Source organism: Sebastes umbrosus, chromosome 1 (assembly GCF_015220745.1).
Source record: "Sebastes umbrosus isolate fSebUmb1 chromosome 1, fSebUmb1.pri, whole genome shotgun sequence".
Taxonomy (NCBI): Eukaryota; Metazoa; Chordata; class Actinopteri; order Perciformes; family Sebastidae; genus Sebastes; species Sebastes umbrosus.
Window position 1 is genome coordinate 30428824 of NC_051269.1, and position 15343 is coordinate 30444166.

The following is a 15343-nucleotide window of genomic DNA, read 5'->3' on the forward strand; positions in this document are numbered from 1 at the left end:
ATTAATTACAGCTTTTCATTTGGCAGCTTAGACTGACAAGGCCCGGCGGCGGGGGCAAGCTGGCATGACGCCAAGCGGCACCCATCACCGCCCCCACCTTACTCACTGCACCCCCACCACCACCCCATCCCCTCTGCCTGTTCCTTTACCAACTGCCTCGACACCACCCTTCCCCTGCCTCACCCCGCTCTGACTCTGTCTTTTCTTCTTCTTCTTCTCCCTCGGCTCAAACACACACACACACATCTATTCTCCATCCCCTCACCGTTACATGTGGCTGTTAGTTTAGGAAGCCTGCTTTGATAAAGGCAGACACACAGAGAGAGAAAGAGACAGAGAAGGATGGAAGGAGGGGGGAGACAGAGGCCAGCAGGGAAAAGAGGGTGTTAGTATTTACGGCCAATCTTGTTTACAAAGTCAAATCAGCTCTTTACAGATTTAATTTACCAGTGACAGCTCGTCTTCGCTCTTGCTCTCTACTCTCCCATCACCCTCCCTACCTGCCATCCCCTCAGGTGGTGAGTAGATAGACCGCTCTGAATAGAGCTCCGCACACACTGGCACTTGCCCCCCCACACACACACACACACAAGCCCACACACTCCTTTGACCATGAGAGAGATTGATATTTCACTACGGAGTGAATATAGATAAATGGCCAATTTCAGAGGTGATAACTCACCCTTGTATTTCTCCGTAAAACAGCCAACCCCTCTCTTAACAGACAGCAGTATTTGTATTGAGAAGGCAGTGTAGTTTATGGATGTGTAGGCAGGGAGGGAAGACTTGATCTCACTCCTCTTCTCTCCCTAAATATCCCTCAGTGTCTCTTTTATCCCCCTTACTGTTTGCTCAAACCTTCATTCTGTTAATAAATAGTAAGACTGTCAATCAATTGAAATATTTAATCACAATTAATCGCATGATTGTCCATAGTTAATCGCGATTAATTGCAAATTAATCACACATTTATTTATCTGTTCAAAATGTACCTTAAAGGGAGATTTGTCAAGTATTAAGTACTCTTATCAACATGGGAGTGAGCAAATATGAAGCTTTATGCAAATGTATATATATATATTTATTATTGGAAATCAATTAACAACACAAAACAATGACAAATATTGTCCAGAAATCCTCACAGGTTCTGCATTTAGCATAAAAAATATGCTCAAATCATAACATGGTAAACTCAAGCCCAACAGGCAACAACAGCTGTCAGTGTGTCAGTGTGCTGACTTGACTATGACTTGCCCCAAACTGCATGTGATTATCATAAAGTGGGCATGTCTGTAAAGGGGAGACTCGTGGGTACCCATAGAAACCATTTTCGTTCACATATCTTGAGGTCAGAGGTCAAGGCATCCCTTTGAAAATGGCCATTACAGTTTTTCCTCGCCAAACTTAAGCGTAAGTTTGGAGCGTTATTTAGCCTCCTTCACGACAAGCTAGTATGACATGGTTGGTACCAATGGATTCATTAGGTTTTCTAGTTTCATATGATACAAGTATCTTCACTCTAGCCTCAAAACCCGCAACAACCTAATTGCAATTTGCATTAATGCGTTAAAGAAATGAGTGGCTTTGAAATGAATTTGCGTTAACACGTTATTATCTCGTTAAGTTTGACAGCCCTAATAAATACCAAAGCGCTTTGTCAGCAGGATTGTCTGTGTGATTTTTCATTTATTCGGCCTGCATTCTTGCAGGCGTGTGTGAATTTTAGTTACAGTCTTACAGTCTGATTTTTGTGGTTAGTTTGTCTTCTGTTTTGCCGTGTTTGTCATCAGATTAGCATCTCTGCTCATCTCTGTGTACAATGTATGTGCATTAAGAGCGCTTGCACAACGCATCTGCAAGATTCACCACGTTTCTCTCTCAGTCCTCTCTCTCTCTGTCTCTCTGTCTTTGCCTGCCTGCAGCTCTATATCTGATGAGATAGACATCTCATCAGATAGCCACTTTGTTGTTCCTTTCTTCTTAGCCAGGCTTGACTGTGTGGAAAGAGAATCGGAGGCCGTCCTAATCATGTGTTTATAAAAGCAGATAAGATTTTATATTTTATAGGGAGATTGCATATCTGTCCTTTTATCGGCCTGTTGTCACAGAAATTGCCTTTTTTTTCAACAATGCCAGCCTTCTGGAGGAAAAGAGTCAACAATACGTGTGCTCTGTGATGCGTCTTGTCTGATGTTGCAAGCTTTTCTTAGCAGTGACTGACAACAGAGAATAAAAGACAACACACCTCTCTAACGTTACCTGTCCATACCGGCATACTGTACAACCTCCATTGAATTCACATTGTTTGTTTTGAGTTGAGCGTTCGGTTGCAGGCACAGTCATGCTTAAAGCTCGCCGTGCCGGCTGGGCCTTTTCACACAAAGCTTAACCCATTGATTGAGTTGTCCTACTTTTGCAAGCTAAGTGCCAATATTCTAAAACGTCTGTCTGCTGTTTTCAGGTGCCCGTGTCCATGGCTATGATGAGTCCACAGATGATCACTCCTCAGCAGATGCAACAGATCCTGTCTCCCCCTCAACTACAGGCCCTGCTGCAGCAACAGCAGGCTCTAATGCTACAGCAGGTAAAACACACACACACACACACACACACACACACACACACACACACACACACACACACACACACAGTCACTGCTTGGATGCGGTCCCAGTCCGGCATGTTCAAATGTGTCTGTTTTAGTAGGCGCTGACACACACTGGGCGTGATTGTATCTTATTCAATGCTCAGAGATCTTTGAAGATAAATACACATCCACATATCCACTTATACCCACATTGTCATTTGGAGTACCTCCTCTTTAGCATTGTTGCTAGGAGAATACGCATGCTTGCGCCTGCGGGCACACACACACTTTACAGCATCACCCTGTGAATCATAGTGATTCAGGAGTGTGTGTGTTTGTGTGTCGATGCCCGGCAGGTGAGAGAGGGGTTGCCATGTCGACACAAACCAATAAACACTCTTCATCTGCAACAGATCTGTCAAATACCCAGCCGCACCAACCTGTGACCTCCTACCTGCAACCGCCAAACACACACGCAACCTTGTAAAGAAGGCTGTGAAGAGGACTATTAACGGAGTGGGGATGGAGGAGTAATTACGGCATAGGGGATGTCTAGAAAACACATACATACATACACACACGCAGGCGAGGCCGGAGCAGACAGCAGATTTAATAAGGAGCGGTAGCTTTAGGCGAGTATAAATTGCAGTGGGAAGATCTGACAACATGTATCATAATGGAAATGTGAAATGTGCTGGCTTTCTGGAAACAGACATGCAGATGGCTAAGAACCTCTTCACCAGCTCTTTTTTTCTCTAACGAGGAAAAAGGAGATGGGGGGCGGGAGGCTGATAATGCACACTCACTCACTCACACACACGCACACACACACTCACACATTACACTCCCACTATTAAAACCACTGAGTTTAACATTGCTCTCCCACTTAATTAACCACAGTATGGACTTGCTCTTAGTGTATATCTGCAAATCAGGCACTTTTACACACACTCACACACACACACACAGAGAACAATCAACCAACATATCACTCACTGAAGCATTAAATTTCATATCCCCATGGCAATACAGCATTGTGTAAGAGTGTGTAAGTAAGGTTTACGGCTCACTGCTGCACCACATTCGTGTGTTTGTACGGAAACTCATTTGTGGATTTGCATGTGTGCATGTGTGCGTGTGTGTGTGTGTGTGTGAGTGTGTTTTAACCTTTAAGTTTCCTCTAACCTTTACTTATGCTACAGCTGCTCTGCTTTTCTTTCTTAGTGTGTTCACTAAAGTCAAGGTCATGGTAATAGGCTGGAGAGGTGAGTGCCTCACTTACACATACTCTTAATGCACAGAGCCACTGAATCAAATCATTAAAAAGACCTTAATTATCACTTAATTATTCCCTCAACTCACCACTCTCCAGCCAAGTGTGCGCGCGTGTGTGTGCGTGCTCGCATATGCATTTGTCTGTGTGATGAGGAGGCGATCAGGGCTAGTGACGCGGAAAAGAGAGATTAACTCGGCCTAAGGAGCGATAAAAGAGAGGAGAGACAGATGGAAAAGAAAGAGCAGCAAGAAGGAATGAGTCCTGCGTTTAAAATAAATTAAGGACGAGAAGGAACGTCATCGTACAAAAGCACGGTAAATTATGCAAAATTGAAGCCTATGGCTGGGATAAGATTGAAACTGGAAATGTAAAACAGCTTTTGCACAAAAGGAGAAGGACCATCACGTTACACAGGCTCTGTGGCGACGATGGGCAGCGGTGTGTAGTCTGCTCACTGTACTGACGGGTCAGACGGATGAGAGACCGAAACAACTGCTGCGCTCTGAAGTCATTCTCCGCTGAAAAGCCTCTTTGAACATTTGACGCGCCATGAAACAAAGACAAACTGCAGACGGACACATGTACAGGCTGTTCTCAGGAGGATAACCCCCCACACTCACACACACAAACACACACTGTGGTCAGTGTGAGTTTTCCTGTCCGCCTCGCTCTCCTCTCAGCAAGATTAGAATCTTAATGGAGCTTCCTGAGTAAATTAGTGATTAGCAACTCAAACAAACAGACAAGCTGTGGCCAGTCAGAGGAGACTCTGTGTGTGTGTGTGTGTGTGTGTGTGTGTGAGTGTATGCAATCATGAATTAATGTGTGTGTGTGTGTGTGTTTCCATAAATGAGACTGCAATGCTAAATCATATAGTTTTAAATTATTCCATTCAGCGTTGCAGTCAAGTTCATTCCAGGAAAGAAAATACTAGTTAAGGTGACACTTTACATCACACACATACTGTATAAAATAAGGACCTTACCTTAAGTATAAGCGTTATTTAGCCTTTTTCGCGACAAGCTAGTATGACATGGTTGGTGCCAATGGATTGCTTAGGTTGTTTAGTTTCATATGATGCCAGGATCTTCACTTTAGCTTTAAAACTGAACCCGCTACAACCTAAAGATCGCAATTTGCATTAATGCGTTAAAGATTAGTGGCGTTATTTTCTAGTTAACTTTGACAGCCCGAATTATTATCATTAAATTACAACCATGGCCAATGAGCTTATGGTATAGGAAATATATGACACGTCTTGAGAATATTATGAATTAAGTTAAACAGAATAAGATTGGAGCCAAATCAGATCGAATCGAAGTAGTGCTATATCGAACTGTAACGAATCATTGCATGAATCAATGAAAGAATATGCGCATTTTTTCCCTGTAGGATAAGAACAGTCCTGTTCAGTCATGCAGACTGTGTGTGAGTGTGTTTGTGTGTGTGTGTGTAAAGAGCATGTGCCAGCCACCAGGCTTCATCGTCAGATCCTCACATTTATTTTTTCTACATTTTTCAATCATCTTCTCCTTTGCACTTGTGTGTGTGCAGGTGTATTTCTGGACCATTGTCGTTCTGCCCGTCAGCATTGTGCCACAGTCAGATCCTTCAATACAGCGTTTGAACTCCATGTGAATAACCCAAGCATGACATGCACAATCACTTTACAACACAACTTGACACACCATAATAGCTCCATAATATTCTTCAGCAGTCTTCTTTGTCAGGTCTGTGTTTGCTTGTTGTGTGTGGTTTGTCAGTAAACCGTACCACACGCCGCTGCCGCCACCACAATAAACTGCGGCCTTCACAGAGTAGAACAGAAAGCGACTGCATTCCTTGAGACTCCCATTCAAGTTACGACGTCTGACTATAGCGGGGCGTTTCGCTGTTGGACGGCTGCGGCATTGTTGAGGTTGATACAAAGTGTGTTGTGACTCACTCGCCTCATATTTCTCCATCTTCTCTCCTCTCCTCCCCCCCTCCCCTCCTGCCTCCCCCTTTCTGTGTCTGTCTCTAGTTACAGGAGTATTACAAAAAGCAGCAGGAGCAGTTGCATCTGCAGCTTCTGACTCAGCAGCAGCAGCAGCAGCAACAGCAGCAACAGCAGCAGCAACAGCAGCAGCAGCAGCAGGCCGGGAAGCAAGCGGCAAAAGAGGTGAACTTCAGCAAGTACACACTCACTCAGCTCAAGTACACTCTGAAGTACACAAGTGCCCTTAAACGCAGTAAAAGTGGTTGACATGGGAGCCAGCAGAAGGGAAAAAAATCTAATGTATAGGATACATATGTTAGCTTTCCCTTCTCTCTTCTCATCCTCCTTTCCTTTAGTTTATTGTGTGCACAGGCTTGTCTCAATACAAGGACGAGTGACTATGGATTTTCATTTCTTCTGCCATGTCGAGGCAGTGAAGGAGCGCTGTGCTAAGCCATACGCTACCCTGCCAAAGTATTCATTGCATGCCTTCAGCTCTAAGCCCGAGGTGAAATCTCTCTGTAGGAGGGGTTCGCCACTCTTTTAATTGTCAATTAACCCCGCCAGCATTAGGAGCCTCCCTTGCTCTCCTTTCTCTCTCACACACACACACACACAAATATGCATGAACACACACACCCACTGTACCAGGTTTAACCACAGCTGTGGTACAGTCGGATCATCAGAGGATCAACTAGGATCACAACGTGGCACAACAAAGAGGATCTCAATCGATCAGACAAGATTACTGTCATAACCTGTGTGTACGGGCGTGTGTGTGTGTGTGTGTGTGCCTGTTTGTGCATGTGGCGGAGAACGGGTTCGTCGTCACAGTTTGTACTTAAAAAAAATGCATCTTTAAAGAGGACCTATTATGTTTATTTTCAGGAGCATAACTTGTTTACATGCTTTAATGTTCAAAAAATGCTTTTCTGTCTGAAACGCTCTGTTTGAGCTTAACAAAGAAAAAGCATAGGCTACTCAACTCGTCCTTATGTCAGTTACTCACTATTAGTCACAAGTGACAACCCCCGTAGAGAATGTGACAAGCATCCCTACCTGGGATTTATTGCTAGCGACTAAGCCAACAATCACATGTTGGTAGCTAAGAATATTATATACTGTATCTACTGTAGGGCTTTTATTGTGAAAGGTAAGAACTGAAGAAGTGGATCTGGTCTGAGCCTCCGTGTTGTTGTTTCATAAATACAGGCGCAGCTCAACCCGTTCTACACAACGTGTGATTGGTTGATGCCTTTATTTGTGGTGCGAAAGATCAGAAAATTGGCCTCGTTCGGGAAAAAAAATTGCGTTGCTTTTTCGCCGCGTAATATTTGCGTTCTGTGTGAAAGTATTCAGGACAAAAACAACTGTCTGAAAAAATATATTGACGTGCAAATTAATCACGTGAAAAAAACGCCGTGTGTGTAAAAGCCTTTCCTCCTGAAATGACCCTGTAGAAAATTTCAGTACCAACATTTTGTAACAGCGCCCTCTATGGAGCAAGATCGAATGAATGTGACAACCAACCCCGTTCTCCCCTACTGTATGTGTATAACAGAGACATTTTTGTAACGTCAATGCTCATTCACCAGAATTACCGAACACACAGAGGGCCATGCAGCAGACAGACTCGGAGAGAAGGGCCTCGTGAGACTTTCCTGATAAACGCATGAGGAGACACATCCTAGATTTCTCCTCCTCCTCTTCCTCATCCCCCCCCACTCCCCCTTCTCCCAGTGGGCACACCCCCCGCCCCACAAACTCCTCGCCGACAGCGGTCAACCAACTCGACCGTGACCAAAGCAAACCAGTTGTGGTTGCCTCGCATGTTGAGAGGGTGTCTGAATCGCTTTCCCCCCTTTCTCCCTCCTCTCTCGCTGCTGTCCCAGTTTTCAGGTTTGTTGTCCTGTAACAACTAGACAAGTGCAAACACTGGTCACACGGCTACACATACATGCAGAGAGGGAGAGGCTTGATGTGTGACGGTTCACTGCACAAACACATACACTTGAGGGAATATGCCTCCCCACAGAGCTGCATACAGCTGATATGACTAAGGCCATTTCCAGCAGTAAGTGTTTTTCAGTTGCGGTGAGCCGTCAATCAAAACCAAAAACACCTTTTTAGTCAACTCGTATCTCTCCTGGTCAAGTAGGCGCTGTCAGATATTGAGACAAGGGGTGTGTTTCATTTCTGTAAGGCTTGTATTACAGTGCGAGAGAACCAGCAATCAGCCAAGAATATTGTATCTTACCCTATAAACTACTGGTCAGAGTAGTGTGCGACCAGGTGTGGAAGAGGATTTTAACTTCAGATTCCCGCAGGCCTTGAACACACCCACACAACAAGAAGAGACAAAGAAGACAGAGGAGGGAGAATAAAACAGAAATTCCCCCCTTTCCCGTTTCGGAGTGTTTGTGCTCGAGTGGCTGTGACTTTTTGCCCTCTTTCCCTCTTTTCTGCAATTCCTCTTCACTTTCTTGTCTGCGTGGAAGTGATGCATTGAAAGAAAGAGTACGTATGTGTGTGTGTTCAGTCCGTGTTTGTGTGTGTCGCCGGTGCATTTGGGACTGGTCAGGAGTCAGCTTAATGAAGTGACTCTGACCATCACAAGAGATGTGTGCATGTGTGTGTGTGTGTGTCTGTCTGCGAGTGTCCTTCTATGTGTGGGTGCGTGTGTGTGTGTGTGTGTGTGTGTGTGTGTGCGTGTGCGTCTGTGTGACTGGCAGGCTCAGACAGTGTGTGATGTGCTCATAAATCACATTGACAGCCTGTTACTGCGCTAGCTTTGGCCACTCAGCCACAGCTAATGTAAACAGAACACAGGCACACACACACACACACACACACACACACGCACACACACTTTTAAAGAACCATAGCCATATCTCAGGAGGGAATGAGAGACAAGGGGTGGGGGGGGAGTGGAAGAAATAAAATGGACAGACAAGTAGAAAAGGAGGGGCAGGAGGGCTGGAAAGAGAAGGATATGGGAGGAAACAGTTCAGTCAGGACATTCTGATCATGATGGACCGTTTATAGCAACAAATGAGAATTTGGCCGTTCACTTCAAAGAACTGAATCATGTAAGAATGACACAGAGTTTGTCTGTGACCACGACACAAAGTGACAAAGTTTGAACTCAACCAAAGGAGTACACAAAACGTCTCCGGGCGCGCTGAACAAACATTTCTCTGTGGTCCTAAAATTGTCACTACTTTTCTTTTATTGTGGATTTATTCCTCGTGGCCCCAGATTATCAGCAAATATTATAGTATAGTATAAATGATAAGGCGAGACACTACAGGTAAAAACATTGTTTTTCATGTACTGATCATTTTAGAGATTTTGGGCTATTTTGCGTCTATAAGATGTCATCTTTCAGACCAGTGGAAAGATTTTATTTTACTACACTTTGTCTATTTGCATTTGTAGATTTCTCCTAAATTCACCAAAAGTTAGCATCACATAATGCCTCATTTGCATATTTAAACATAACATTTCAGAAAACTTGTAATACGAAAAATAATGCACAATATATGCACTCTACTCTTGCAACAACGGTCTCTAGAAAGAGCCAGTTGCGTTTTTGCATCGGCCACCGCAGCAATCCTACACGCTTGCCACACGGGAGAAGTTGTAATCGGCAACCTCACCAGATCCTACACACTGTTCCTTTAATGTACGTAATCAACTGGGGAAGTTTCATGGTGATATGTATTAGTTAAGTTAAATAGATGCGTTTTTAACCCTATTCACCTGGAGTGTCTTTCAAAATGTATGGAATTTTACAATACATATCTTTAAAGGCTGTTTTCTCAAAATGCGTTTTTCTCAAACTTTGAGTCAGAAATCTCCACTTCAGTAGTACTTACATACACCAAATTTCCAGTTTCATTCCTCTCTATATTCTGAAGGTTTTTACAGAGGGGTTTGTTCATATATCATTTATAGCCTGATTTATAGAACATTTGATTCCTAAAAACATGGTTAAAAATTGATTTTTTTTTAATGGATTTTGAGAGTAATTTTCTGACTTATGGAGTGATAAAAAGAGACATCGAAAATCTCCGCTGTAAAAACCTTTGACTCTAATATGTCAACAAAATGAAACAAGAATGTTGAACTTGGCTTTATCCAATGTTCAGATTTCTGTTCTGGAAACGTATGCAAATTAGCACAAATTTAATAAAATGCCTCACTCGTAATATTTAAACATTTAAACAAAAAAAATAGTCCTAATGTAAATACTCAACTGGGGAAGTTGCATGATATCAATTAGTTAGTTTTTTCACCCTATTTGCCTATAGTGTCTCGACTTAAAACATTTCCATTTAAAAAAAAAAGGTAAAAGGTGTTTTCCCCCTTTTTCATCCTTCTCTATTTTTCTTTCGTAAAGAATAGTTGTTGTGCTTACTCCTCTACTCCCCTCACACCTCCCGAACAGCCCCCTCCCACACACAAATACACTGCCATCACACTTCTTCTCCCCAGGCACCGAGTCTGAAAGGAAGTGACCTATCTGCCCTTCCTGTGAGATCCTCTCTGTTCAAAGAGCTCCAGGCTGCCACTCGCTCTCTCTCTCTCTCTTACACACACACACACACACACACACATATACACACACATATACACACAATGAGCAGTTCCTCAAGTTGTATTTATTTATTTTTCCCCTCCACTTGTTATCTGTGAGAGATAAAGTCCATCTCTCTCAGGGGTTGGTCGGGGGGGACTTCAAACAGCGCAGCACAGGCCAGGTTTGCCCCAGACTGGGAGGGCAGGAAAGGGGACATTTATCACCGTAACACACACCGACATTATCGCCACGCGGCATGTAGTCTCTCCCACTCTCCCTTCAAACCTCCCTCATTCCCTCCTCTCCTTCTCTTCATCCTCAGGGTCCTCCTCACAGCTTGGCTTCATTCTCCTTCCCTTTAATACAGGACTTTTATTTATTTTATATGGTGTTAGTTGACTTTATACTTGAATTTGTTGAGACTAAGTGATATAATGAGACAAACAGACCAATTGAAATCATAATAACAGAGCAGGGAAGGGTTTCTTTTTAGATGTCAATGAAAAAAAAAAGAAGAAATCTGGCATTTAGTTCAAAACTACCATTAAAAAATTTAACACTTTTCCAAAGTTTGATTCTTTTCAGAGTTTGTTTTGTTTTGTTGTGAGTGCAAGCAGATTCCTGCAGGCCTGTACTGGTTCAGTATACTTTCATGGTTTGACATTATTTGTCCCAAAATTATCAGGGGGCTCATTAATACAAATTTTGTCATTCTGTGCTAATTTTGGTCACAATTAATGACAAATGCATAAGCTGCTCGCTACCTGAACAAGGACTAGTGGGTGCTATATTTTAGAAATATTACAGATATTGGTGTTAATGTCTTCTTTTCAGAATGGATAGAAATTATTTCAGAATTAAACCCTTGACCCTTGACCTCTGACCTCAAGATATGTGAATGAAAATGGGTTCTATGGGTACCCACGAGTCTCCCCTTTACAGACATGCCCACTTTATGATAATCACATGCAGTTTAGGGGCAAGTTATAGTCAAGTCAGCACACTGACACACTGACAGCTGTTTTGCTGTTATGATTTGAGCATATTTTTTATGCTAAATGCAGTACCTGTGAGGGTTCCTGGACAATATTTGTCATTGTTTTGTGTTGTTAATTGATTTCCAGTAATAAATATATACATACATTTGCATAAAGCAGCATATTTGCCCACTCCCATGTTGATAAGAGTATTAAATACTTGTACATTTTGAACAGATAAAAAATGTGCGGTTAATTGGCGATTAATCGCAAATAACTACAATCATGTGATTAATCACGATTAAATATTTGAATCGATTGACAGCCCTAATATTTTTTGTTATATTTGTTGAAATTCTCATTACATCCTGACAGTTATCAATAAATTAAAAAAAAGCTATCTGTGGCTGTCGCAGGACTGTAATAAGTTCGTCTAATCATTTCATTCGGCCTGAATAAAATAGAACAAGTAAAAAGAGTTTTAAAAAAGTGGGTAGAGAACTCTGTGTGGATAACATGGAAGTAATACGTAACTTGACCACCTTTTGTCTTCTGGCACTCAGCAGTTAGGCAGTAAGCAGTTGGCCTTCCAGCAGCAGCTGATCCAGATGCAGCAGCTTCAGCAGCAGCACATCCTCAACCTCCAGAGACAAGGCCTGGTCCCACTGCAGCCCACCGCCGCCATGCAGTCTCTGCAGCAAGGTACACACACACACACACATTCATATACACAACTATGACCATACAACACTAAGTCACACTGACAAACATGCATGCACACATGGTCATAACTGAGCACACACACACAGGCCTGCACCCAGTGCCGCATGTGAAGCCTGTTAAGTTAATCAGCCTATAAAAGATAAAAGGAAACCTGATTGGTGGGTTTGTGGAAGGTACTCATTTGGATAATAGGTAAAATATGCCACTAAGCCCCCTGCTTGGAGGTGTGTGCATGTGCTAGCGCGAGTGTGTGTGTGTTCTTGAGATTAGCCAGACACAAGAACATCATCGTTTTGCTATTGCTCTGCCCACAGGATATTTTTTTTGTTCCTACATGTAACTTCTCCCACAGTCCCTTCATTTTGTCAGCGTGGTTTTAGAGCGATAAATGTTGACTGTTGACTGGCCCGCCCTTAGTGAACGTTTGTGTATGTGTGTGTCCTTTTTCCACTTATGTCTGTACACAGTAACGTCTAACGCACGCGCACACACACTACCTCACACGCGGAGAATGCTTTAGGGGGCTCTAAAGTGGCCGTAACATTGCTAAAGCGCTGACTGAGTTGACCAAACAGACCAGTTTCCTTCCCTCCGTCTGTCTGATCTCTCTCTCTTTCTCTCGTGCGCAGTCACATGCAGTCACACACTCTCATAGCCGCTCTGTAATCTGGATCTGGCAAAAACTCAAAAGGTTTCATTTCTAAAAAAGTTCATTTCAAATGATCTCAATACAACACCCAAGACTTGCACAGAAACTTTAGTGTGATCTGTGCATGTGTGTGTTCATGTGCTAGGGGGCAGGGTGTGTGTGTGTGTGTGTCCACTGGAGGGTAAGTGGAATTACCAGTCTACAGAGAGAGTGATAAAAGTAAATACAAATTGAAAACAAATGAAAAGACGAGAGGCCACAGTTTTGGATAGAAGAGTGTTAGTTCTCAGACAGTTGCAAACATTTTGGTTTTGGCATCTCCTTCTCTTTCTGTCTCTCTCCCTCCGTATCAGAGTGGAATTTCCCTGCAGTGTGAAAGAGCCGGTCCATTGTGACGGCTCAGCCAGGCGTGAGCCAGAGCATTCCTCTGACCAGCCATGCCACACAAACACACAAACACACATGCATAAACACTCGCACCTACACACGCAACTGCACACACTGTTGCCCCGCCTCAAAGGGCCGTTGTGTCCGGTGGGTAGTTGGTGGTGGGGGGATGACCTGAGGGGGGTCCTGCTGTGGTTTTTGTTTATTTCTCTTACTGCAGTAAGATGGAGGCACTTTGTCGACATCTCATGACTGCAAACCTTCTAAGTTCATGGCAAAAAACTAAAGCAGAGAGAGCCCTAAACTACAGTGGAAACCTCTTATAGTGATCACATCTGTCTGGGTCAAACTGATCACTGTAGAGCGCTCCAGGGATGACGTATTTTTGTAGGCCAACCAGGAAGTTAGCATCGCCCTGGGTCCCTCGACAAAAAGCCAATATTATATAAGCGGATGACTATTACACCCACATTTTTTCTTTTGATTTATTTCTCATGCAGATGACCATCTAATTGACATTTGTTACATGAATATAAAGTAATGAAACGGACAGCTTCACTATTTACTGACTCTTATGGACTGTTTCAAAATACAGTAGGCTAAAAGCTGTTTCAAAAGCTTTTCAAATTACAGTAGAAATTGAATTACTGTACATTCAAATAATACAGTACAGTAGGAGAGAGAGATAGGAAGGCAATCCAAAATATTAAAACAAGTGGCAAACGAGGAAGGAATTATATTAAAAAGTCTTTATTAAAGTAGCTAAATCATTAAAAAACGCAACATGTTTCGACCACTTTGTCAGAGCGTAATAATAGAGTACAGTACTATACAGTATATAAAATATAGCTTACTGTAGTTCAAATTATAATTAGGCTATAGTCGAAAACAGTAGCTTGACGGTGGTTTCAGTGCATTTCTAAATTTTGAACAGGCCTGAAAATAAACTGTAGGCTATCAAATGCAGAGTTTGAAAACAAACATATTCATAAAATACAGCAGGCCTATCATGGATAAAGAATTACCATAGTTTTAAATTGTATTTCCATATCTTGTCATGTATGAAAGGACTCAAAATGAACACTGTGAGCAGACTACTTGATCACTATTTAAACAGCATTTGTATAGGAATGACTTTGTCCCAAACTTTTTGATCCATATAAGCGGTTGATCACTATAAACGGTTTCCACTGTACTTTGAATGAGAACATTTTTTTCTAAGCACAGACCTACCGAGAGAGTAGCTGAGAGTGTGTTTCAGCTGTGTCTTCACTCCCATATGAAAAAAAATCCATTAGATTTGACTTCATCCTGTTAGACCCACCTTCTGAGTAACTTGAGGCTACTTCCTATAGCATGTCTCACGTCTACAGACATCAATGTGAAAGAAATATGACCCCAGCAGCCAGATGTGGGTGTGTACGTTATAACAGTTAGCAAAAGCACTCTCATCCACGCAAATATTTTGCGTCTGTCAACACTAGCTGGGGGGAGATTGTGAGTACACATTTTCACCTGAATGCACACAAATCCAGATTTTTTTAGTCGTTAACAAATCCGTTCTGCTCTCGGCTGGTTACTGTTTGAGTTTGTTTGCTTTGCACTCAACAGTAAACTGCTGAATAGATTCTTCTTTTTTTATCTAAACTTACATTTTTTCTCGGTTTTTTTTATTGAATGGATGCGGTATGAGCTAGTCTGATAAGTCAAAAGAGGAAACACTTTATCTAACAATCCCTTAACTACTTTACACTTTCACTCTCTGGGCGTGTCCACAGATTGGGTTTCTTGGATAACACACACACACACATACAGAAATCTCATTCCTCCAGAGTGAGAACTTTTGTTTTGGCGGGACCACAGAAGAATGCAGACAAAGCAGACATAATATTTGGATTGCTGCGAGGTCTGTGCATGTGTGTGTATGTGCAGATGGGTGTGTGTGGCTGCATGCGTGCTTGCATGCGTACGTGCATGTTAAGATCCATTGGAGTAGGCTGTAGCATTTTAGGCGTCTCTCTCACTGTGAAATTGGAGCAGAAATAACAAAGCTGCGACTAGAAAGAACTCAAAGTGTGCACCCACCCTGTTCAGACAAGTAGTGGTAGTGACAGGAGCAGTGGTGCTAGTGGACAGTAGCAATTGCCAACAGAGAGATTAGGAAAAGTTGAGAAATAAAGGTTA

At 42.7% G+C, this 15343-nt stretch overlaps 1 protein-coding gene across 7 annotated transcripts in view; it reads left to right on the plus strand.

The window, feature by feature from the left end:
- The window catches only part of foxp4 (forkhead box P4), a 114062-nt gene that overhangs the window by 69694 nt on the left and 29025 nt on the right, over window positions 1-15343 (plus strand). For 5 of the 7 annotated variants that reach the window (XM_037772204.1, XM_037772187.1, XM_037772222.1 and 2 more), the window contains 3 exons: window positions 2462-2584; window positions 5887-6024; window positions 11964-12102. In XM_037772204.1, coding sequence (XP_037628132.1) covers window positions 2462-2584; window positions 5887-6024; window positions 11964-12102 — 400 coding nt within the window. The remainder of the gene's footprint in view (window positions 1-2461; window positions 2585-5886; window positions 6025-11963; window positions 12103-15343) is intronic. The other 2 variants (XM_037772195.1, XM_037772213.1) reach the window with 2 other exon arrangements.